Here is a 24,429-nt window from a genome sequence, read left to right as displayed (position 1 = left end):
TGTGTTATAACTCAGGTGTGCTGGGGTTGAAAAAGTTTGAATACTATTTATTTCAGAGTGCTCTTCTAGCTCTGATCAAACCTGAGTTGCCCAGAGCAGCTTGAATGGGTGGTAAACCACCTGGTTTGATTTGAGAGGGGCTGAGAAGTTTCCTTTTTTCAGAAACATCTCTTCTCTGGATTGTTTAGACTCTTCGGATTAAGGATTATCTGTGCTGGAGTCCTCTTTAAAAGGTAAATACTCCCAAGAAGACTCTCATTTATCAACCTAATGAGATCACTGAATGATGAAAGATCATGTTCACTGGACAAGAACGGGTTACAGAACAGCTACTTTAGGTCCTGCACAATGAGTCCTGCCCGAGAGAGGAAGAACTAAGCGGGTCACTGAACTAGTAGGAGCATAAGAATCCTGGGCGTTTGGAAAATAAAGTGCCACAAGGCCAGAAATGGCACTGAAAGGAGAGATCCAAAGGTACAAATCCAGATTAATCTCATGTGCTTCCTAACGTTGCCCATGTAGGGTTTCTGCCTGGGCAACATGTACTCCATGTTTTTAAATCCAGATTTTTCTATTTATTCCTGTCAAATTCATTTTGTTGACTTCAACTCCACTTTTGAGCTATCAATATCATTCTGAATTGTGATTCTGTCTTATAGCCTAGTGGCCATTCCCCCTAGGAGCAAGTCATCCACAAATTTATTAAGGGTACTTCGTGTGTTTTGATCTAAGTAACTGGTTCTCCATCTTGGATTCAGGGAGTCTGTAACTCACCCAAAACTATATGTGACACTTTGTGTGTATAAGCATTTTTCAGTGGAGATGGGTTTAGAGTTTTCAGCAGATTCCCAAGGTGATCCATGACCTCAGAAAAAGGTTACAAGCCACTGATTCAACTATTCATCAGTATTTTGAACAGAACAGTGCTAATAAGGACAGAGCTCTATAAGACTACCAGTAGTGCTTTCTTTCCTGGACTGCACTGATCTATCAAAAATTTTGGGGTGTAATTGTTGACTATTATGTGTCAGTCTCTTGTGATTTGCCTCTATAATAAAAATGGAAAGGAAAAGTGAGTTCCAGCTACTTGGATATTCTGGTAATTGAGATGTTTACACTGCTGTTTACTTTTTAATCTCTAAATATTAGGTCATTCTTAAGACCTTCATCATTTTGCTTCTTGCGTCCATCAGACACAATGTATATCATACTTTCATATTTAGTATGAATGAAATTATAGATGTGTCAGAAATCCCTGACATTTTCTGAAAATTGACACATCAAAGAAAATGCAGAAATAAACGCTTGCTATCTCTTCTCTTCATGGCTCTAGATAAGTGTAATGTTAATTTCCATTTTAACTCTCCTTAAAACCTACAGAGACTCTATCTCAATCTGTGTATGGTTATGATCCATATAGAAAGGAGTTTGCAGTTTAAGAAAATCTTTTACATGAAAATCTGAAAGTGATAAATGAGAAACTCACTACTTCATTTAAAAAGGATTCACCTTAGAAGGAAGTGAGACACAAAAAAGTACATACTGTATCATCCCATATGTATGAGGGCCAAGAAAAGGCAAAGTTAATCTCTAGTGATGGAAAACAATGAGTGATTTCCTAGGTCCAGGGCAATGGTGGATTTGCACAAAGGGGCATGAAGGAACATTTTGGGCTGATGGAAATGTTTTCTCTCTAGATGGGTGTGGTGGTTTCATGGGTATGTACTCTGTCAAAACTCATCAAATTGTGCACTTTAAATGTCTGGTTTATTATACATAAATGCTATGTCAGGAAAGTTGTTTATAAAAGGACTAGCCTTAGAAGTCATTAAAATGGGACATTATGAGTATTATTTATTGAGCCTTAAAGTAAGATTTAAATATGATTAATTTCACAAGTGAAAAGGTAAGTCTACCTGTAAGTTTCTTCAAGGCAAGATGTGGGTGAAATATGATCATGAGAAAGCTTTTTAACAGGGGAAGAAGAAGTGATATCAGTGCATTTTAGTAATATTTAGCATTCATATAAGATTGGTATCGCTTTATTAATGTGGTATGTACCGGCATTAAAACAGGTTATTTAAATAATTAGTTGAAATTATCTAAAATAGATCTTAAGTGTTCATTTAGAACACTTCTCTGGTCTGCCTTTCAAAGTAGATAACATCAGACACAGTGATAACATAATAACTCATTCAAAACTAAATTGTACATCACTTGTGATATCAACATTTTGTATTCACTGAAGGAAATTATATTTGAAAATGTTTGCCTGTACATTATTTGACAAAGTTGTGGGGATTTTTTGTTTTTTGTTTGCTTGTTTTCTGTTTTTGTTTTTGTTTTTGAGATGGAGTCTCACTCTGTTGCCCAGGCTGGAGTGCAGTGGTGCAATCTCGGCTCACTGCAACCTCCACCTCCTGGGTTCAAGTGATTCTCCTGCCTCAGCCTCCCAAGTAGCTGGGATTACAGGCATGCACTACCACACCCAGCTAATTTTTGTATATTTAGTAGAGACGGGGGTTTCACCATTTTGGTCAGGCTGGTCTCGAACTCCTGACCTCAGGTGATCCAGCTGCCTCGGCCTCCCAAAGTGCTAGGATTACAGGCGTGCAATTGTGTTATTTTTTAAATTTGCTGTGCTCAGATATTGGAAACCAGGGTGACTTCTTGGGAAATCTAATATGAGGAATGAAGCATTAATTATAAGACCTGATTTTAAATGCTATATACCAATTAATATATACCCTTTACATATTCTCTATTGTATTTGGAGAAAATTTTTCAATCTATGAGATAATGCTGATGAATTATTTTCTTAGTGGTCAATATAAAAATGAATGGGAAACTATTCCTAGAAATAATATTGAATGTAATTGATGCCACCTTGTCATATGTGCACGTGGAACATAAGAGTAGCTAAAAAGAGGCTGGGCGCAGTGGCTCACGCCTGTAATCCCAGCACTTTGGGAGGCCAAGGTGGGTGGATCATGAGGTCAGGAGATGGAGACCATCCTGGCTAACACGGTCAAACCCCGTCTCTACTAAAAATACAAAAAAATTAGCCGGGCATGGTGGCACGTGCCTGTCGTCCCAGCTACTCAGGAGGCTCAGGCAGGAGAATCACTTGAACCCGGGAGGCAGAGGTTGCAGTGAGCCGAGATCGCGCCACTACCATCATAGCCTGGGTGATGGAGCAAGACTCTGTCTAAGAAAAAAGAAAAAAAAAGCATAACTAAAAAGAGAGAAATAATATTTTCTGAAATAACAGGTACTGTTGCAAAACTCAACTAAGTTAGAAATCACTTGCCTTGTCAATTGTTATGCTTACATGTTAGTAAAATTGTTAGTATTCTGTATTGGTAATGCAGGAACGCTTGCACTGATTTAGTTGTTATCTTGGCGTGTTTATTCTGGATTCATAGTAGGAATGAGCACCTTGTTAGAAGAAGGTTGGTCAAAATGGAGGGAGGAGGTGGAGGTTGGTTAGGTTATTTGAATTCCAAATGGCACTAATGGGTTCCTTAATGATTAATGCTGTACTTAGGCCACCAGCCTATGCCTTAACCACTCCCTTTTCATCTTCACTTAAGGGCTCAACTGCAACCCCAGGCTCTGACTCTGGCTCTGGCTCTGGCTCCAATTCCGACTGCGTTTCTGGCTCTAGCTCCAGCTTGATGTCAAGATCAGGCACTGCCATAGGCTCTGATCCTGGGACAGGCTCTGGGGCAGGCTCCTGAGTAGGCTTTGGTTCATAGTCTGGTTCTTGGATGTTATTAGGGCCAGTCTCATGAATGGAAGGTGGTAGAGTTACTTCTAGATGGGTAGCGTCTTCTGTTGGCATTGCTTCGCTTTCTCCCCTGGGGTTTATCTTTGTCATTGGCCTGCAAGAAAGAAGGCCCAGAAAAGAACAAGTCAGGGAGATGCTAACTTTGAAATTACATGTGAAACCATATGCGCTGTAGGTTCAATGACCATAGGTCCCAGACTTCAGGAAATCTGTTATTTCTGATATTCTGACTTATTGTCAGGCCATATGTTATTTTGAATTCAGAAAGGTTAGGTCTCAACAATATAAGGAAAGTTTAAGAAAGACCAGTGTTTAAAGGTGGGAAAACTGATGTCAGAATGAAAGAGTCTAAGCATCTAATAAGGTCTTTAAGGTCCAAATCCATAGCTCTGATGCATCTCTGTTTCCCACTCCATCTAATACAATACTTGGCACCTGGTTGACACCCAATATATAGTTGTAGAAGCAAGGAGATGAAAAAAATGAATGAGTGTGATACACACTAGGGAAGAGATAGAGTGATTAAGAGCATGGACTGTGGGCTGGGCCACATTCTAACTTCTGTGTTCCCAGGGCACTTTTGTCCTTGTTCCATAAAAAAAAATTAAAATTATATTTTATGACTATGTTGGTTTAAAGACAAGTATGTTAATATTATATATGAAAACATTTTCTTGGACCTAAAATGGTTGTTGTGATGGCTAAATGAGTTGATGTACATAAAGTGCTTAGAACAGAGCCTGGCACACAGCCCTCAATAAATAGCAGCCATCATCATTCTTTTTCAAATTCAGTGAGAGTAAACAGAAAGATACCTCTGATATCTTATGCTCAAAGGAGTGCTTAGGAATTGATGACTGAAAGAGCCATGCCTGAGAAATGTTTGTATTCAAGTAAAGACAACAGAATGAGAGCTTACTCAAGTTCCGCGATGGTCTTAGAATTTCTTTCTTTTGCCTTTGCTTTTGCCTTATTCCTTGCGAAGCACACAACAGAGATGATGATGGCGGCACCTACCAGGCTACCGATCAAGGCCCCAACAATGATTCCAACTTCTGGATCTGAAGGACACAAGCAGCTGGTTAATAAAGTGGAATATATTGTCATTTTATAATGTGTGTTTGTGACTAGTGGGGAATATCAGGGCCATTCAAGTAGTGGGAAAATGACTTGTATAGGCTAGGGAAATGGAAACCCCAAGAACTGTGTCATTTGGACTCACAGTGGGAGAAGACTATTGACATTTATGCACATAAAGAATACAATGTGACCAACTTGGAGGAGGTGGGGTTGCTTTTGAAATGGGATTTAGAGAAAAGAGTCTTGAGACACCATGGAGTTGTGATCTGGTCACTAGAGATAAGCCTCTGTTACAGGCAGGGACATTTCACTAGGCTTTCCCAGAGCACAGGTGAAATGGGTCCCTAAAAACCTCCCCCACGGCATCCATGCTTACCAAGGAACCTCATGTACTCTGGTCACTGGGAAGTGATATGCCCATTTTGATAAATAGGCATCTGGTTTATTGTCTCAGTCTATGGACAAACTTAATGAGTGTGACACTATCCAGCTGAGCGCCAGACCTTCAAGCCCTAAGGTGTTGTCTCTGGAAGACCACATCTGAGTTATAAGCCAACGCATCCCCATCTGCCTCCCCTCACGCAAGGATGGACATCTTATATTTTGAGCTACCTGATAATAATTCCTTTAACTTTTTATGATTAAGAGCATATATGTGAATAGTTTAAAAAGTCAAATAGTTCTACTACATGTCTCACAGAAACAGCAGTTCCCTGCCCGACTCCTTCCCATTTCTGAGTCCCATTCACAAAAGGCAACCACTCTTAACTCTTTTTAAGAGTCTTCTTATTCCCATGTTTTTATTATCCTTGTTCTGATATGTCCTACTATTTTTCCATTTCCATCATTTTCTTTCAACTTTATACCCTAGAAGTTGGAGATTGAGCTCTTTTACACCACTCCGCTCACACCCACCACGTTCTTCCAAAATAGTTCTATCACAAGTTTTAGTTAAATCCAAGTTTGCCGTAGTATGACTATGTAAATATCGTTCACAGCTGAGGAACACAGTATGCTATGATTCTTTCTTGTACAACATTTACAAAAATTTTCCCGGAGGTTAATAATTGCCTCATTTGGGGATTAATAAGTGCATTATCACTCATCCCAAAATTTCCAACAAAACCATTAAACTTCTCTCAATTGATTCAAACATATCAGATGATATATCCGTTTCTTGTGATTTTTCCCTCAGAGACATGCCATGTGAAGCCCTCCATTCTCTTCCCCCATCATGACCTGGTTGCCCTTCTAAGCCTGCTGCTCTACCGTCATCCTTCAACTTTCCCATTTTATAGATAAAAAGGCTTTGCAAGTTCCTTCAAGATCCTGCTCAAATAGCACTTGGTTGGTAAAGCCATCCCGGTTCTATAAGCATAGTTGTTCCTCCCTTGGTGCTCTATCGACCCTGTTCAGACTTCTATTATAGGATTTAGCACATTTAAGTTGTCTGTGTTTGTCCCTCTAGCTGAACTGTGAGCTCCTTTATCTCTGTATCTCTATCACCTAGGACAGTCCCTGGCACACAGTAGATATTCAGTAACTATTTGAGGAAGGAAGGAGGAAAGAAGGGATGTGGGAGGGAGAGAGGAAGGCAGTGCTGGACATCATTGGAAAAAAGACTAGAAAGGAAGCAATGCTCAAGTCCAAATCCTACATATCTCACATCTGTAGTATGATTGTACCTCTGAGAAGGCAAAAAGAGATTGAGGGAATTCTAAAGAAAGATAACAGAAATGAAACAGGGAAAATAGCTGAAAGTGATATGAGAATGAAGGAGCAAAATTCAGGAGAAATAAAAGGAAGGAAGTTCAGCTGCATAGGAAAAGCAATAACCCACTGGAACTTGCCATGCCTGGATATGGCATATATTAAAACCACAAGTTCAAAGTAAGTTTGAAAAAAAAACAAGACCCTGAGTGTTATTAAGTGATCCTTGAGATGTTTGGTGAGATATTCCTTATGAGAGGTTGCCCCTGGGTCAGCTCAATTGGACAATTCCAGGAGTCTTAAATCTTATGCTCAGAGAGTGATAAGCACCTTTGAATAGGAAAATTGAGGTTTAGAGGCATACTGGCTCCGCCAGTTACTAACTGGATGACCTTGGGCAAGTCATTTACTTCCCTGAGCTTCAGTGTTCTTTTCAGCAAAATGAGGCCGACAATAGTCCACCTCCCTAGATAGGGGTGGTTGGGAGGAAAGAGTGAGATAATACTCAGCATAATTCGTGCTCCACAAATAGTAGCTACCGTGATTGTGGGTACAAGTGTTATTATTATAATACTATTATTATTAGTGGCAGATCTTTGCAAGGTATATGTTTGTCAGAGCTACAGTGTCACCTGGATTTACCAACAGCATCACAAAGAGAAATTCAGCCTGCTGCTATCAGAAAGCCTGCTGTTTTATTATTGAATAGTAATACCTACCTTCTAGCAATTTTGTGAAGCTTAAACAAATTGCTTTCTGTAAAGGATTTAGGCCAGCATATGGCATATATTATTATGTGAGCATTAGATATTAGGATGGTCATTCATCATATCAGCCTATATATAAAGCACACAAATCTCCAGAGAAGCAGGAAGCACTAACCAGGGATCCTAACTAATTTATTTGGCTGACAGGCCCAGACTACTAGATTTAAAGAGAAACTGTTAAAGTTGTATGGTAAACTCACATGAAGAAGTGAGATCGATTTCGCAGGAACTATTGCCAAGCCTGTTGATGGCAGTACACTGATAATAACCTTGTTCAAAATTTGTCAGATTTCCAATGACCAAAATCCCGGTGGTTGGGTCTGTTGAAACCAGGAAATAGACTTTTGAGATCTCTTCTGTGCATACAGATAACATCAGTGTAACAGATCATTCAATGTCCACCCACTCCCCCATATTGGCCTCTCTTTCTTGAGATGTTCAGGATTCAACCAGGCCCCTCAGGACTGTTCCAGTGCTAACTCACCTGGGACCATGCCTATTCCCTACATACTCACCATCTCTGAGCTGGCTTTTAGAATTTGGGGAGTAGACCAGAACACAGTCATCATATTGGGAGACAGACATTCTTTTTACATTACCCGCCCCCCACCCACCACCGAGAAAACAAGAAGATTGAACTGTAAGGTCAAGCAGCCAACCACACACTCCCGCTGTCATCCAACCACAGACACCAGGCCTTTCCAGGGTCGACTGTAGGTTACACTTACTGAAGTTTTCTTTCACTGGCACGATGTCTCTTCCCTCAAGTTTATACCAGTAGTACACAGGGGAAGGTGTTCCAAGCGCAGAGAGACAGGAAAGGGAAATAGTGTGGCCAGTTTCTGGTCTTCCTTGAATGCTACAAAGGGGCTTAGAAGGTTTCACTGTAAGGGAATGACAAAGAATAAAAATTCTTTAGGATGAATGGCAGTCTGTGACAATTGCAGTCACTTCCTCACTTTCATTTTGAAGAATATGTGTGTTTATTTATTTTTTAAAAAATCTCTTGGCTGGGCGCAGTGGCTTATGCCTGTAATCCCAGCAATTTGGAAGGCCAAGGCGGGCGGATCACTTGAGGTCAGGAGTTCGAGACCAGCCTGGCCAATATGGTGAAACATCGTCTGTACTAAAAATACAAAAATTAGCCGGGCATGGTGGTGGGCGCCTGTAATCCCAGCTACTTGGGAGGCAGAGGCAGTAGAATCACTTGAATCTGGAAGGCGGAGGTTGCAGTAAGCAAAGATGACGCCACTGCACTCCAGCCTGGGCGACAAAGTGAGACTGGATCTCCACCAAAAAAATAAAAATAAAAATAAATAAATGAATCTATTAAAATGTATTTTGGCAGTTTTCTGCTTGCACCACCAGGTGGGAGTAGAGCACTTCAGGTGCAGGGCCCTTCTAGTCAGGAGGCCATTAAGATTCAAATAGTGACTCCTCTGTCTGCCTCCTCCCCAGATTTATAACCATGAATTTCCGCATTGTGTCTTAAAATATGCCTTTATTAAAACAGCCAAATATAAGCAAATACTAAATGACTAGGAACATAGTTTATGCTTTAAAAGCACAGTTTTAAAGGAAAATAGAACCCTTAAATACTCTGAGATAGCCTATTATTCTTTTTAAAACATTTTAATGCTGTGTTTCTCTTTCCTCTTATGATTATTTTCTTTTTTTTTTTTTTTTGCATTTATACATCTGTGGGTGACACAAAATAGTTGAAAGGTTTGAATTTGCCTGTGTGCATCATCAGTAGGGGAAGCCCATTTTGGGGGTGCATGCTACCCAGCACTCAAATATTTATTCATCCCTCACTCGGCAAGCACCCATGCCTTCTGTGGGCCCGGCACGGGACTAGAGGCACCAGGAATTCAAAAATAACTTTGACACAGTTCTAAAGTGGGGTGGGAGAGGGATGAGAGATGACTTTAGAGAGGGGAAGAGGCCTCCAAGACCACAGCAGGAGAAGCAGGTTTTAGGGAAAGGGGTGACAAGGAGGAAGGGGTACTAATGAGGTCAGTTTGGGACATAGAGTTGTAGCTGCTTATGAAAACACGTCCTGTAATCCCAGCACTTTGGGAGGCCAAGACGGGCGGATCACAAGGTCAGGAGATCGAGACCATCCTGGCTAACCCGGTGAAACCCCGTCTCTACTAAAAAATGCAAAAAACTAGCCGGGTGAGGTGGCGGGGGCCTGTAGTCCCAGCTACTCAGGAGGCTGAGGCAGGAGAATGGCATGAACCCGAAAAGCAGAGCTTGCAGTGAGCTGAGATCCGGCCACTGCACTCCAGTTTGGGCAACAGAGCGAGACTCCGTCTCAAAAAAAAAAAAAAAAAAAAAAAAGAAAACACGTCAGGGGAGAAGTCCTGTGGGAAGCTGGGAATCTGAATCTCCTCATTCATCTTACTTTGCACGGTTTATTCTATCTTACATATCTTATACATTTATCTTATATATCTATCATATCTACATATCTATCTTATATCTCTTATCTATCTTACATATTTATTTTATATCTATACCTCTATCTTATATACCTTATATATCTATCTTATATACAAATAATGATATACATTTCTATACTTTCCAGCTCACCTTGCTTATCTTCATTTTTCGCTAGAACCATTCAAAGCTTAGGTTCTCTAATTTAAGTGAGTTAGACATGAAATGTGTCATAATGCTCAGTCCTACAGCTCTTACCTGAGACACAGTGGTTAAGGGCACAGCTCTGGATCCGCACAGAATACTGGCTCTGTAACTCTACCCTGGATCTGTGTAGGCAAGTTACCTAACTTAGCCAAACCTCAGTTGACTCATCTGTAAAACGTGACTAGGAGATTATCTAACCTCTGACTGATCCAAAGATTAAATACAATAATATATATAGGGCCTAGCACCTGGAATTTCTGTTGGCCACAGCAGGACTAGTTCCTGCTACTAAAGTTGCTCTCCCATTGACTTCTGCTCAGCTCAGTCATCCCAGACTCTCACTATCTGTACACAGGTGCGAGAAGACAGATGCATATAGCTATAATACTGAAACATTTCACTAGCCCTATCTTTTAAGCAGGTGTCTTTTGATTAAAAGAAGTATCCTTCTACTTAGTTCTTTATTCTCTCTTTCTTACCAATGACTTTCTCAGGTAGGAACAACTTGTTGGATTTGCCTATTCTAAACTCAGCTATTTTAACCAGAAGTCCATTGCAGCTATCACTAGATTTAGATACTGCTGTTTAAAACAGATGGCTATTTTATAGCCTTTACAGCAGAATAGAACAATTTGAACAGAAAATTAAATGGGGGTATTTCATCACAAAGTTGGACACCAGGACTTGAACTAAATTATGGCAAAAATCTGGAATGACTTGCACTCATTCATTGAGCCCAGAATCAAACCCAGATAGGGATTTTATTTTGCTTAGAATATTTTTCTCCTTTTATTTTTTATTAACAAAACATTTAGTGAATCACTTTGAACCAAGTCCCAAACCTATATATTTTCTAAAACTACTGACTCAGGATTGAACTGACATTTCATCCAGTTAAAGTCTCCAGTGGAACTTGGGTCTTTAACTGGCAAAGCCATTGATCTACCATTTAGCTTTATTGCTTTCAATAGAATTGAGGTGGGAGGAAAAGGCTCAGCTCACGAAAAAAAAAAAGAAAAAAGAAAAAAGAAAGTGCTTCAGTAGGTTCTTAAACCTTCCTTAAATCAATCATTTTCTTTTTATGTGCCAAATTGCAGAAGGTAGATGATGCTCATTCCAAATGCACACAAAATAATTATTCAAACTTGATCTGGGTATTTTTCAGAGATTAATTTTCCAAGGTTGTCATACCTAATGGAAAGCTCTCAAATGAATGGCTGTCCAAATCACCTGGTCCTTTGCCCATTGCTCTTTCCTTCACTTAAATTGTGCCTTGCCATCTCAGCCCCTCTTCTTCGTCACACACTCTTGCACACCCTTCAACATTCAGCACAAAAGTCACTTTCCTCAATAAGCCTTCTCCAATTCTTGATACAGCTTTTTGCCCTTTCCCCTGTGTCCTCATAGTTCTCGTCTCATACCTCCACTGAAAGCTTTTATGTTATGCATCTGTCTCCTTCACTAGACTGAATTTTGGAGGGCTAAGACCCTATCTTTTACATCTCCCCATGTCCATTGCTTAGCACAGTGACTGGCACGTGTGCTCAGGGTTTGTTAAATGAACTCATGCATGAACGAGTAAATGCATGGGATTGATGTTCACTGCTGGCTAAGAAAACATCTGAAAGATACATTGCTATGAGAGTCATCTTTAAGGAAATATCAACACCTCTCCCCACAATTAGCCTCTCTCTCTTACCCACCTGTCCCCACCTTGCCTCAACTTTCAGTCAGGGCAAGCAAAATAGGCAGTCGTATACAACGAGATTTGAGAACTGCAAATAGTCACTGCAATTTTTAGAGAAAATTAGCAGCCTCAAATTTTCCAAAAAGGCCAAATTTGGAGGAGGCCTTTGTTCTTTGCCCAATTAATAAAAACAATATTATTTAGAGTTCCCAAACAAACAAGGAAATCCACAGACCCTTCTGCCTTTTACCTTGAATGGATCCTGGCTGCTTAAGGAAAAGTCATGACACAGAGCTACCTGACCCAAAGACTCATGGGAAAAAACACCTCTGAGAGGAAGTGACCCTCAACTTCTTATGGAAATTGATTTGGGATCCTCTGAGCTTTAAATTTAAGAATATTAACCTTCTTGTCTAACTTTATCTCAGGGCTATTTCCAAGCTCTGAGATGAAGGGGCTTGGCTTCTTTAGATTGTTTCTGGTCAGAACATCCCAGAACCAGGAAGCAACAGAAAATCATAAGCAGATTAATCCCTCCAGTTTTTTAACAATTAAAAACCCTTTGATCTCCAGTATTTCATTTTGTAAGCAAAATAACAAAACTGTTCATAACAAATCTATAAAGAAGACAGGGCAGAAATTATAACCCCATCTCACAATGGTCAGAGAAAGGTGGATTGACTTGTATTAGGTCACTGAGTACAGAGTAAGATCTAAAACTCAGGTCTTCTGAGTGCCAGTTTGATGCTTTGGCATTTATAGCACACCACTTAGTTCCCATGTATATAACTAGTTGATATGGTTTGGATCTGTGTCCCCACCCAAATCTCATGTCAAATTGTAATCCCTAATGTTGGAGGTAGGGCCTGGTGGGTGGTGATTGGATCATGGGGGCGGATTTCCCCCTCGGTGCTGATCTTGTGATAGTGAGTGAGTGCTTATAAGACCTGGTTGTTTAAAAGTATGTGGCATCTTCCCCTCCCCTTCCTCCTGCTCCAGTCATGTGAGACGTCTTGCTTCCCCTTTGCCTTCTGCCATGATTGTAAGTTTTCTGAGGCTTCCCCAGAAGCTGCTATGCTTCCTGTACAGCCTGCAGAACCATGAGCCAATTACACCTCTTTTCTTCATAAATTACCGAGTCTCAGGTATTTCTTTACAGCAATGCAAGAATAGACTAATACACTAGTCTTCTAAACCGGAACAGAAACTCTCCCAGGAAAGTGCTTGAGTAATACTTCTCTTGTCTGTTCCTGTACCCCAATTCCTGGCACAGAACTCAGTAAGATAAAAACATGATTGATTAAGCTAACCCACTCTTAAAAAAATAGCTCTTAGGTACCTTTCCCTCTTTCCCAGGTGGGTAGATGCAGTGGCAAACCTCACAGTAAATGTCAGCTGGTTCCTTTGTGGCATTACCTGAGTGGCAAGCCAGGACAACTGTAAACAGTTCTCTTAGGTATGCACCTTGTTACCAATTGCTGCTTTTCCAAGCTACTCAATTATTAAGTCACTGATTTGATATAGTTCCTCCTTTCTTGTGATGTGTGCACACAGCTTGAGAGGAGCAATGACTCTTAGATCAGCTCCATTTGGGGCTACCTAGAAGTGGGAAAATGCTCATCTCAACTGGTCTGTCTGTAAGAGTTGAGGATCGGCAGTCCTTTCATCCCTTGCTTCGATACTTCCCAATCCCAGTCTACTGATGGGAGCTTAGCCCACATTGTCCTCTCAGACAGAGATTGGAAGGACTTCTAGAAATGACCAAAATTGAGAGCTTCCCAAGGGCAAAAACAACACCTCCATCACTGTGACTCAATAAATACTGAACAAATGAGATTCCAAATTCATTTTAAGAGCAGATATGGCTTGCCCAATATCATATAATGAATATTTGTATGTAAATATTTTGACTATCAACACTAGATTAATGTGCAGTCTTTTTTCCAAATTGCATTAGCATTTTTAAAAAAGGACTCTCCTGTCTTTATTTAAAAAAAATAATTTAATGGTGGGAATTGTGTTGCGCTTAAAAGGAATAATAAGTTGACAGTAGTCTCCCCCAGGTAGGTCTGGCTGTAAATGGAAGTTTCCTCTAAAAGAGTTGCTAGTGATCATTTTGTGGGACAGCGGATTGTCTCATCTGTTCTCATTCCTTCCCTCAGAGATAGGGATCACTGGAGGTTGGGTCATCTACTGCTGTCATTTTGGCAGCCCTTTTGCACAATTGTTTCTGCATGTTTTATGAGTGATTTCTCAGTGTTACTGTATTGGTTGGGCTAGTGGCTTGTCTCTATTTCCCTGATAATGAAAATATTAGGTAGTATATTTACCTACAGATACTTAATTGGCATCATAACTCACTGTCCTGGCTCATTCAGTGTCCTAACTTGTTCCAAGAAAAGAAAAGGCAGAAAAAAGTGCTCATACCTAACACACTGACGTTGAGGACGCCTTGGTTTTGGCCGAGAAAGTCTGGGGGGTTGTTAACATCACAGATGTAAATTCCACTGTCCGCTGGCTGTATATGTGAGATAGTGATAGACGCATTACCTGGATCGTTGGACCCTGTAATTCGATCTTTAAATTGTCCGATGGCTACAGCTTGTCCACCTTGATAAAAGTAAATCTAGACAGAAAAATAACAGAAATGAGAAGTGGAGAGTGTCCAGGACTAGGATAAGCTACCTGAAACACATTACCTTTGATAAAGAAATAGCATCTTCCCCCCACCAGGAACAGGTCCCTGTGGCCAAGGTTTCTCAACTCAGTGGGGCACTTTAATTTGCTCACAGCTGCGCATTTGGCCCTCAGAGCAGCTCTGTGATGTCATCAGGGATTAGTATGCCTGTCTTACAGAGGAGGAGGCAGCTGGAGCTGACAGGATTCAACACCTAAGCTTGGGCTATGAGATCGAGATGCTCACTTAATGAATCCACCTGAGAGAAACTCATTATGTAGAACATAAATATCTGATGGGAAACCAAAACTATCACTTTTTTAACCATTTTATAAACTTCTTAAAATTTCAATTTACCTTACCCAGTGAGACTATCTGGTTTACTTAAATGTTCAAATGTTCATGCTCCTTTTAGACACATCTACTCTTTTGGATAGACAAATTTGGGTTTGTTTTGTTTATTAGAAGCAAAGCAGAAAAGCATCTTAGAAATCATCTGCTCCCATCCCTTTATAGTGGTGTTATGAAGATGAAACAAAGAAATCTAGTAAAGGACCTTGGAAGTGCTCAGCCAGTGATAGCTACCATCTTTCTCTCCATGTGGCAGAAGGCAGAACTGGAATTCTGTCATTTAAACAAATAAGGCATCTCAGACCCAGAGAGACTAAATGACCCATCTAAAGCCACAAGGGCTCATTTATTATTATTATAACTTATTAAACTTAAGATCTGGATTCTAGTTCCATCTCTATTAAAGAGCATAGATACTTAGATCATAATGGCAACTGTGGGAGCAGCACGATGTGGTGGAAAGGGTCCTGGTCTAGGGGTCAGGTGGCCTGAGTTAGTCACAGCTCTGCCTCTCACTGTGACATAGTTAGGGGAGGTGGCCTCTAGTCATGCCTCCATGGCAACCTGCTTTTAGATAAGAAACAAAGTTATTTAATCTCTCCAACCTCTACTTTCCACATCTGAATGAGAAAAGAGAGTAATGTTTTACGTATGATATGTATTTACCAAGTATAGGCAGTTAAGTTGATTTTAGTTAGTACATAAATGAAAACTTACAAATTTGAATGTGTATTAGAAAGATAAATATCTAGCACATTAAATCTATGACTTCCTCAATATTGTTGCATAGGGTAGATTAAGGTAGATTTTTAAAAATTTTAAGAAAACAGGTCAATATGGAGAATAACATTAAATAATAAATAGTGCTAGTGATACACAAATATGACAAAAATTATGTAGATGGTACATCAGTGACTGAAGCTTGGTAATCACCGGATTAGGTAATTCCTGAGGTCCCTTCACAATACACACCTTCTATGTACATATTTTGTTAGTTTCATGTAAATGTATGTTATTCAAGTGATTGTTATTGTTCAATAAATTGTATTGTCTTAGTCTGGTGAGACTAATATTTTCATAAAATCTACTGGAAGGCCTTACAATTCATTTAATTCACTTCCCTCACTTTACAGAAGAAACCAAAGCCCAGAGAGGTTAAAAAATAAAAGACACAAAATTGACAGTTGAGACAAATCTGGGATCCAATTTTCCTAATTCCTTGTACTGTGGGCTTTACCTTAATAGGCCAATAAAAGAGGGAAAGCAATTAGAAAACCAAAAGATATTGTCTAGATGAATTCAAATGTATTTTCCTTTAAGCAGAAAGTCAATATATTTCAAAACTAAGGCAGAAAGCTGGATTTTGAGGGAAAAATCCCAGGAAAAGAGTACATTTAAAGAGAAAACTATTTGTTTCTCTCCCATTTTTTCTAACATCAACATGCTTTCTTGCCTGCATTATAAATGCAGCCATTTATAATTCATTCATTCACACGTATCGAAATCACAAACTCTTGCCCCAGAATGGTCTTGTTTGACTTCCAAACAAGAAAGCCAGGATTAACTCAAGGTATTCAAGTGGGACAGGAGGAGGTTCAACACATCAGAGGATTACTTTCATTTGAGTTGACACCCATGCTGTCAGGCTTTCACTTTCACAAGGCAGCATGGGGCTTATTTACTTTCTAATTGGCAGTTTGAGGTCTTGTTGTTTCTTACCTGGAGTTCAGCCTGCTGTCCATCAAGAGTGGCCTTTACAGCCTCAACATCTGGCCACTTCCCCTCCTCCCAAGGAGACTGTGGACAGTGTAAAACATCAGCCCTGTTTTATAGTGATGCTTGATGACATCACAATGAGATACAACATCAGTCCTGCCTGAGGCCTACAGCAAGTCCCAGAGGATCCAGGTGAAAAGGACCTTATTTCTGTAGAGATCACGAGGCCAAAATAGTGTGTTTTAGGCCAGAATTAGGATATGAAAAGAAGTAAAAGTGTTCACTGTATCCATGTGTCCATGCCCACTGTAAAAGTCCCACAATTGGGCATGAGTCAAGGTGAAATGAGTATGTAAGCAATGAGGCCCTGAAACCTTACCTATGAAAAAGACCTTTACTACCTTTTATATGCTAGCTCCTCATGCTGTAGTCTAATACATTTCGCCCTCTCACAATTGACACTAAAAGGTATTAGAGACAGAAATAAGGGTAGTGAGGGCTAACAGTGGAGACCTAAAAGAGCCAAGGCTTTGGCTTCACAGTTCTGTGTGAGAAGTAAAGTACCTGGGGGTAGACAGCAGCAGCCAGACACATACATGGAGGGGCTTTCTGTTAGGGGGAAGTCCACACAGTCACACTGTCCTTGTAAAGAAAAAAAGAAAGAAGTGTTTTCCTGAAACTGCTTATCTAATCATATAGGAAGGACTACAACTTGATTCCATTTTTCATAAAAGAATAACTCTTTTAAAAATCAAAGCTGAACAGTGGCCAAAGCCCGGCCCATGATCCTGTGTGGCTTGTATACTTTTCAAAGAAAGAATATTATCAATTTGGACATCAAAGCAATGGAGGTCCAGAAAAAGCCCCGGATCTTCAACGGGCCACATCTTTGGGTGGGAGTGAGGAGGAGGTGATTTTTTAAGGAAATCCATCCCAGTGTTCCCTTAAAGGGTGCTTGTTAATTTTTTACCCACTTGCACTTTGTGCTTGGGTTCATGGTAGACTGCCCTGCTTTCTCCCAAGGTCCTCTCTGCCTGCCCCCTGGGTGATGCTAGAGGCTGATGGGTGGAGTCATAATTGCACAGTAATTATAAGACCCTTGTGAGATAGTTTGGTTTGTGGTTTCTAAAGTTAAGGGGCCTTCAGGAGCCCGATGGATATTGGAAATATGGGAAATGGCTGGGAGGGGCTGGTAAGTAGTGGTAAGATCATAACAGATATGGGGACTGCAAGGAACTGAAAAGTCAACGTAAACAAGGCATTCAAACTGTTGAAACAAACAAACAAAGTATTGGGCAGGCTGACTGAAATACATCCACTGGCCAAATCTGACCCAGAGGGCTGCAGTTAGTGAACTCAAATTCATCCTTTTCTAATACAAAAAAGGACACCGAGGCCTCAATAGAGGGAGCAATTTTCCCAAGGTCACACAATTTACAGTCAGACCTGGAATTCAGACCTCCTGATTCCCACTGAATATATTAAGATGGCACTCATAGTCCTTCTTAAGGTGAGAAAGATGATTCCTGGGCAACCTTCCCTCTTTGGGGCCATTCCATTCCCTGCTCCAGCCCAACCTTCTCCTGCCAATTGCTGTTATTTATTGGCATGGTGCTTCCCATGCTGAGTATGTTCACCACATGATGCCCTCAACATTTGCCAGCTGCAATTGTAGGCCCCTCAGTTCTTTGCAGAGTAACCTTTCCCTTCCTACTGTGCCAAGCTCCTAGTCACACAAGGCTGTGCAGCTGGGAACCAGATTTGTCCTAAAAGACTTTTTCCTCAGCTTAGTGACACTGCTCTCTAACTAGAAGCATGGAGCATAAACAAGAAGGGTTGAAAGAATTCAGTTTGCTTTCTGTTTGAACCTGAGTTGGAGTTAGCTTCCAGAGCTGCTTTTGCAGATTCCTTCTGGGAATGTGGAGGACATGGACGTCCACAGCAAACCACACATTCTTTCCTTTCCAGCTTCTTGCTTTCTTGTACTGCTGATAGAGGGGCTAGCCATGGGGTAGGGAAGGAGTGTGCAGGTATAAGGTGGCAATGGTCACAAGCTCAGAATTTTATTCAGACTGTATTGGGGGTAGGGATGGCATGTGGAAGAAACAGGATACCAAAGAAAGACTCTCTTGTTTCCAAACCAACTCTCTTACCAACCTGCCATTTGCCTGGGTATCTACCATTTGAGTTGCTCCTTTTGGAAGAAGGCATGGAAGGTCCCTGATTCAATGCATTCTTTAGAAGAGACCAAAATAAGCTATCACTAGTCCCTAACACCTTACCATGAGATGAATTTATCAGATTTAGCAAAAAGTGAATGGGACACAATACATAAATTTGATGGTGGGGCAAGGAAGAACTTGCAGTATTTCTCAGTAGGGGTGACACTGGCATTTTGGGCAGACAACTCTTTGTTGTGTGGCTCTGTCCTATGTATTTCAGGTTGTAAAATCTGAGAAGCCAGAGAACATAAGAACACTAGGTCCTGGGAAAGAAGTTGTCCAAGTTGTTTATGAGGCTGGCAAAGGGTATTTTTCACTATGAACATTCTTGAAGAATAAGTATTGTCTGAGAGATTCATGCTAAGTAGAGTCAATGCATGCTCTGTTCATGGACAGGTAAGGTCTCTGTATGCAGTGTTAGCATTAACAGGCTGGATGGAAGATGAGGCCATCTGCATGACCAGAAAGGCACCAGACCACCCCAAATTTCCATGTTAGCCTGCCCATACCTGGCCTAGAGTTTTCAGCTGAGATTCCCTGCTGAGGGATTGACTATCTAAAGCTGTTCTTATTTTCTGAGAGGAATGTTTCTCTGAGAGAAGGACCATGTTAATGAATATCCTGGCCTTCTTAGTGGGAAGACCTGTGGGATACTTCAGTCTCTATTTGCCACAGGGGATAGTCAGTAAGAAATAACATCAGCCCCTGGGCATTGAGGAATACCAGGCCTCAGAGTCAATTGCTAATCTAACACAATGATTTCAGGAGAGGGAAGATGGGACTACGGAAAGAGCTAGCCACTGCCATGATCAGGGCAGTAATAGGATCCTGAGCCTTTAGGAAGAGGCAGAAGAACTCCAGACATGGATGCGAGAAGGTAAACTCAAGACTGTCCCAGTTTTGTCAGGGGCTTGCGCTGATCTTGATTGTTACCAAAGTCAGACCCTCCCATCCCATTCCTAAAGCTGGTGCCAGTGCCCTGGAGTCTCCAAACAATGAAGAAGTCCAGTAGTACACCAATAAGTGTTCTTACCTGAGAGGTCCAGCTACATCTTCCCCGAGCGTCTCTTGCATGCGTCATTTTTAGACACTGACTGACTGCCTTTTCCTCCATACCCTCAGTACTGAGGCACGAGCTGTGCTGTGTTTGAGCAGAAATGGGTGGATCTGAGAGCTGAATGCTATACAGTATACGGCCACATCAACCCAGGAGTTGAACTGAATCTCTCAGTGTGACCACTGATGTCTGGCAACATCTTAGTCCCATAAATCACAGAACTGTCTAATAGTGCAGCAGTCCTTTTATCCTCCCATAAATGTTCCACCAGCAATCCCTAGATTAACATACAACATGCTCCACAGAATTATGAATGTTTTCAAAGAGGAAACAGTCTTGAAATGGAGACCAAATCCCATTTTGAAAAGTACCACCTCAACACAGGATGTCTGCAACCTCTTGGTTGAGCAGGTTGTCAGTTCAGGGATAAGAAGCAGGCAGAGAAAGGGCCTGGGCCCTCCCTTTAGCCACAGTGACCTGGTGAACAGTGGAACTCGAAGCAGATCTTGGGCTAGGATGGCCCTGAAGAGCTCTTTCCCTGTTCAAGTGTATCTTCTTGAGCTAGGCTCCCTAGTGCCCATGACTCAGTCCCTCCAGATCACCAGGGGTATGGAGGGAACAGGGATTTTGCAAAATCGCCGTTTTGTAAGTGATGATGCCAATATTAAAAGCTCGCATTCACCGAATGCTTACTGGGTAGAAGGCTTCCTAGTGCTTCACAAGCATCATCTCATTTAATCTTCATATTAAACCTATGAGACAGGTAAGTAGCCCCATTTTAAAGATTGGGAACTGAACAACTGAAAGGTCAAACGACGTGTCTACCAGTCGTTTGATCACCCAGTCAATAAATAAATGGCAGAGCAAGAAGAACTGACATTCATCAGGAGGTTTCCACTAGGACTTCAAAACTACTCATCTGGTAAAGCAGTGAGAAGCCCATGCCAGCAGGATGTGGGGAGACAGGGGAAGGACTCCAGTTCTCTAGAAGTAGAGAGCTAAATATGGTTGTAATGGGGATCTGGCTAGCATAAGCTAAAGCAAGACAGGAAAATAGAAGGAAGATAAAATTTGCCTTTGGGGGATGGTTTTTATTGCTCCCAAGCTGTGGGAGCAATAAAAACACAAAAGCTTATCTTCTATGCGGCTAAGGCCCAGGCGTAACATAGGTATCATGCAGCTTTAAGATCAAAGAGCAGGTTTTGCCTGATCCAGCAGCTCAGTGCAGATGCCCTCCTTTAATGTGGACATTGCAAAAGAGTATATATCTTAAATTACTTGCCCCACCTGTAACTGACATTTTGGAGAATGAGGCAAATGGCAAGTAAATAAGCTACTCAATAAATATTTATTTGTGAACAGATTTTTTGTAAGTGCTTCTAAGAGATGTTCTGGGCTCAGGCCACACTCAATTCAATCACCATATCTTCTTCCCTTGCATTTCCTGGTATAGAAAAAGCTCACTGCTGGTCACAAGATCCTTCGGCTCTGCAGCTCCCTCCCAGTTCCTCACTAGACACACAGTTCAACCAAGAAGTGGCCTTGTAAATCCCAATGTCAGAGGAGGCATAAATAAAAATTTGTGGTTTTTGAACTGAGACTGGCCTTGCCCAGCCTTCAGGCAGTTGAGAACATCTTGATTTGAGTATCAAGCAGAAAGTATTTCAAAATACATTGGCGAGGTCTCTCTAAATCCAGCCCCACCTGGCAAAATGAGAAAGATTTCAAGCCTACAGATAAAGAATGTGTTGAAAAGACTATTCCGGAAATCGAACTTTAAAAAGGAAGAAAGGTCATGTGATTATTGTCATCCACAATCTAACAGAACATCCTGCAAAAGAAGGCAATAATTTCTTAGTTGACTCCTACATACAAGGCCTTGGGTCTGGACATTTTGGGTGATGCAAACTGGTAGAAGCACTGTTGGTGGTGGTGCTGCTGTGGATGATGATAATCATAATAGTGTTTACAAGGGATAAAACTTATAGGGCTTTATATTTTTCACATGCATTATGCCAGTTGATTTCCCACGGGTATTGCTGATCTACCATATTTTAAAGAGAGGTACAGAGTGATTCAGATACTTGTCCAAGGTAACCAGTATTGAGCAAAATTGTTTAACTTGGACTAGAGAGTGGCATTGATGCAATCTCCCCCTGTACGGCGTTTCCTGCTAAACAAATGCTCAGGATTTGTAAACAGAGGACTCAGCACCTCCGAAGGACTAGTGATGGCTGAAGTGACACTGGCCAACATGTGGTTCCTCTAAACTAATGCCTTCCTTCTTCTCCACCCCTGTCCCTAGGCCTCCCCCAGCCTCCTCAACTTGCTCTCCCTCTATCTTTCTACTAATCAAAACTTTTCCTTTCCTTCAAGGCCCAATTCAGCTGCATCCAACTACTCCAAACCACACTGACTTGTCTCTTCTCTAAACTCTGCTTTGGGTCATGCAACCTTTTGAGAACCTGAAGAAAGCTACAGACCTTTTCCATCAAGAGATATGTGTAGGCATGCATGGCATATGTGCTCACATAAACATGTGCGTGAGCACACAGGCACACACACGCACGTGTGCACGTGTGCGTGCGCACGCACACACACACACACCTTTGAGTATACAATTTGAATCCTTGGGCTAAAGAAGGAATTTCCCTCAAGGCCTGATGAAGGAAACCTGGGAATAGGCAGCTTGCATGTGAAATCATTCTCCTCCCCTGACTTTCAACCCACCCTTTTCTGGCAACCTCTTCCCCCAGACCCTATGCCTACCCAACTCCATCCCCTGTCCTCTATCCTTACGCTGTTCTTGATGAACTACACAGGGTTCATCACTACTATGGTCCTTCTTCACCCATCTGGGGAGTCTCGTTCTGTCAGGCCTCAGTCTAGCACAGTGAGCTAGTTCACTTGACAGTCAGATCCTAGATATTAAATTTGGCAGAGATCTGTAGATCAATCAGGACTTGCATTTGAACTAATTTCTTCTGGAAATAATAGGGAGATAAAGGCGGAGGGGGAGCCCTTTCAGAATTACTGTTCATTTCACCTATGAGAAGAACCATTTCCGTCTTCTCTAAAATACATGATCCACTTGATGTGGACCTACACAGACCTGAGATAATGGGTTATAACTAAATATGAAGAGAGGACAAGAGTTAAGTTACTTAGATGATGATCTTCTCTATACAGCTGTCTTCAAACGTTTGTATCTGAGATTCCTGCCACTACTGTCACTGGCATGCCATTCTTTCACATTTCACGTTTTTTCTACCCCAACAGTTTTCAGTCAGAACTACAAAAGGGGAAGAGTTTAGGAAAATGTGTGCTTACAGAAACTGGCTCCATCTCCTTCTTATGGAAGAAAGACCACTGGATGGAAAGCTGGTCTCGGGAGGCCACAGTGGTGGTATAGATGCAGACGAGAGTGACATTAGATCCAACAGTCACGTTCACGAAACTGTCTGGGACGGTCACTTGCACCACACTAACCTGACCTGAAAAGATAATCATAAAAAAATAGTACATACTCACATTCTGATAACACTGTTTCATCACAGAACACTTATAAAGACATCTTATTTGAAGAATCCAAGGTGAGGGGGAGAAGGCAGAATAAATCATACAAGAAAACTGAGCTTTTTTGGGTCTCGCTGGGGTAAGGGGAGGGGAGTTTCTAACAAATTATCATATGAAGATACTCAAATTCTAGATGATGGTGAGGTAATAACACCTAACTGAGAATTTCTTCTGTATTAAGGGCAGCCTTACACAGGTTCTTAAAGTCTGGTCCAGGGACCCAAAACTGTCTGGGAGTATAGAGAACAACTGACCCAGTTTTCCCAGTACCAAGGGAATTCCTTGAATGTGGGACTTATAGTTTTAAAATTGGGTAAATCTCAGGCAAAACATATCAGTTTCTTTTTGGGGTCCTCAATAATTTTTAATTGAAATTTTTATTTATATATTTGTAGATTCACGTGCAGTTCTAGGAAATAAGACAGATCTCATGTTTACTTTACCCAGTTCCCAGCAATGGTAACATTTTGTAAGATGATGGTATACTATCACAACCAGGATACTGACATTGATAAAACCTATCAACCTTATTCATATTTCTCCAGTTTTATATGTACTGCTGTGTGTGTGCACATGCACATTTAATTCTATATTCTATCATGTGTAGATTTGTGTATTCACCACCACAGTCAAGATACTGAACAGTTCCATCACCACAAAGACCCCTCATGTTGACATTTTTATAATCACACTCACCTCCATCCTGCACCTCATTCCTGTCCTAACCATGAACAACCACTAATCTTTCATTTCTAAAATTCTGTCATTTCATAAATGTTATATACAAGGAATCATGGTAACCTTTTGGAATTGATGACTGTTTTTACTCAGCATAATTATCTAAAATTTCACCCAAGTTGTTGTGTTTATCACTAGTTTGTGTTTTTTATTGATTTGTAGTACCTGATGGCATATATGTAATACAGTTTGTTTAACCATTCATCCATTTAAGGACATCTGGGCTGTTTCCAGTTTTGGGGTATTGGATAAAATTCCAGTGAACATTCAGGTACAGATATCGCATGAAAATAAATTTTTCTTTCCTTGGCACAAATGCCCAAGAGTGCAATTGCTGGATCATATGTCAGTTGCACATTTAATTTTATTAAGAAAAAACCAGCCAGGCTGTTTTCCATAACGACTGTAC

General features: G+C 41.0%; 1 protein-coding gene across 3 annotated transcripts; it reads right to left on the bottom strand.

Annotated features, from left to right (window-relative positions):
- Positions 1 to 1,750: 1,750 nt before the first annotated feature.
- On the bottom strand, positions 1,751 to 24,429 carry VSIG1 (V-set and immunoglobulin domain containing 1). Of its 3 annotated transcripts, XM_010358980.2 has the most exons (7): positions 23,037 to 24,425; positions 19,683 to 19,790; positions 14,111 to 14,309; positions 8,076 to 8,231; positions 7,548 to 7,667; positions 4,710 to 4,851; positions 2,027 to 3,884 (listed from the first exon to the last, which is right to left on the bottom strand). In XM_010358980.2, the coding sequence occupies exons 1-7, from the start codon at positions 23,325 to 23,327 to the stop codon at positions 3,557 to 3,559; spliced, it is 1,344 nt and encodes a 447-aa protein (XP_010357282.2). In that variant the 5' UTR covers positions 23,328 to 24,425; the 3' UTR covers positions 2,027 to 3,556. The 3 variants fall into 3 exon arrangements, with proteins under 3 accessions (XP_030789562.1, XP_010357282.2, XP_030789563.1); XM_030933702.1 differs by lacking the exon at positions 19,683 to 19,790 and having other exon boundaries at positions 1,751 to 3,884; positions 23,037 to 24,422; XM_030933703.1 differs by lacking the exon at positions 7,548 to 7,667 and having other exon boundaries at positions 3,387 to 3,884; positions 23,037 to 24,429.

The sequence above is a fragment of the Rhinopithecus roxellana genome, chromosome 7, assembly GCF_007565055.1.
Source record: "Rhinopithecus roxellana isolate Shanxi Qingling chromosome 7, ASM756505v1, whole genome shotgun sequence".
Lineage (NCBI taxonomy): Eukaryota > Metazoa > Chordata > Mammalia > Primates > Cercopithecidae > Rhinopithecus > Rhinopithecus roxellana.
The sequence above is the reverse complement of the archived record's forward strand: the minus strand, read 5'-3'. Positions and strand labels throughout refer to the sequence as shown.

Coding starts and splice junctions, on each gene's coding strand:
- VSIG1 (XM_010358980.2), bottom strand. CDS start 23,327: ATGATTTATTCTGCCTTCTCCCCCTCACCTTGGATTCTTCAAATAAGA. Junction 8,232..14,110: donor CCTCAACGTCAGTGTGTTAG/GTATGAGCACTT, acceptor ATTCCCTTACAG/TGAAACCTTCTAAGCCCCTT. Junction 4,852..7,547: donor AATCGATCTCACTTCTTCAT/GTGAGTTTACCA, acceptor TGTGTCCTTCAG/ATCCAGAAGTTGGAATCATT.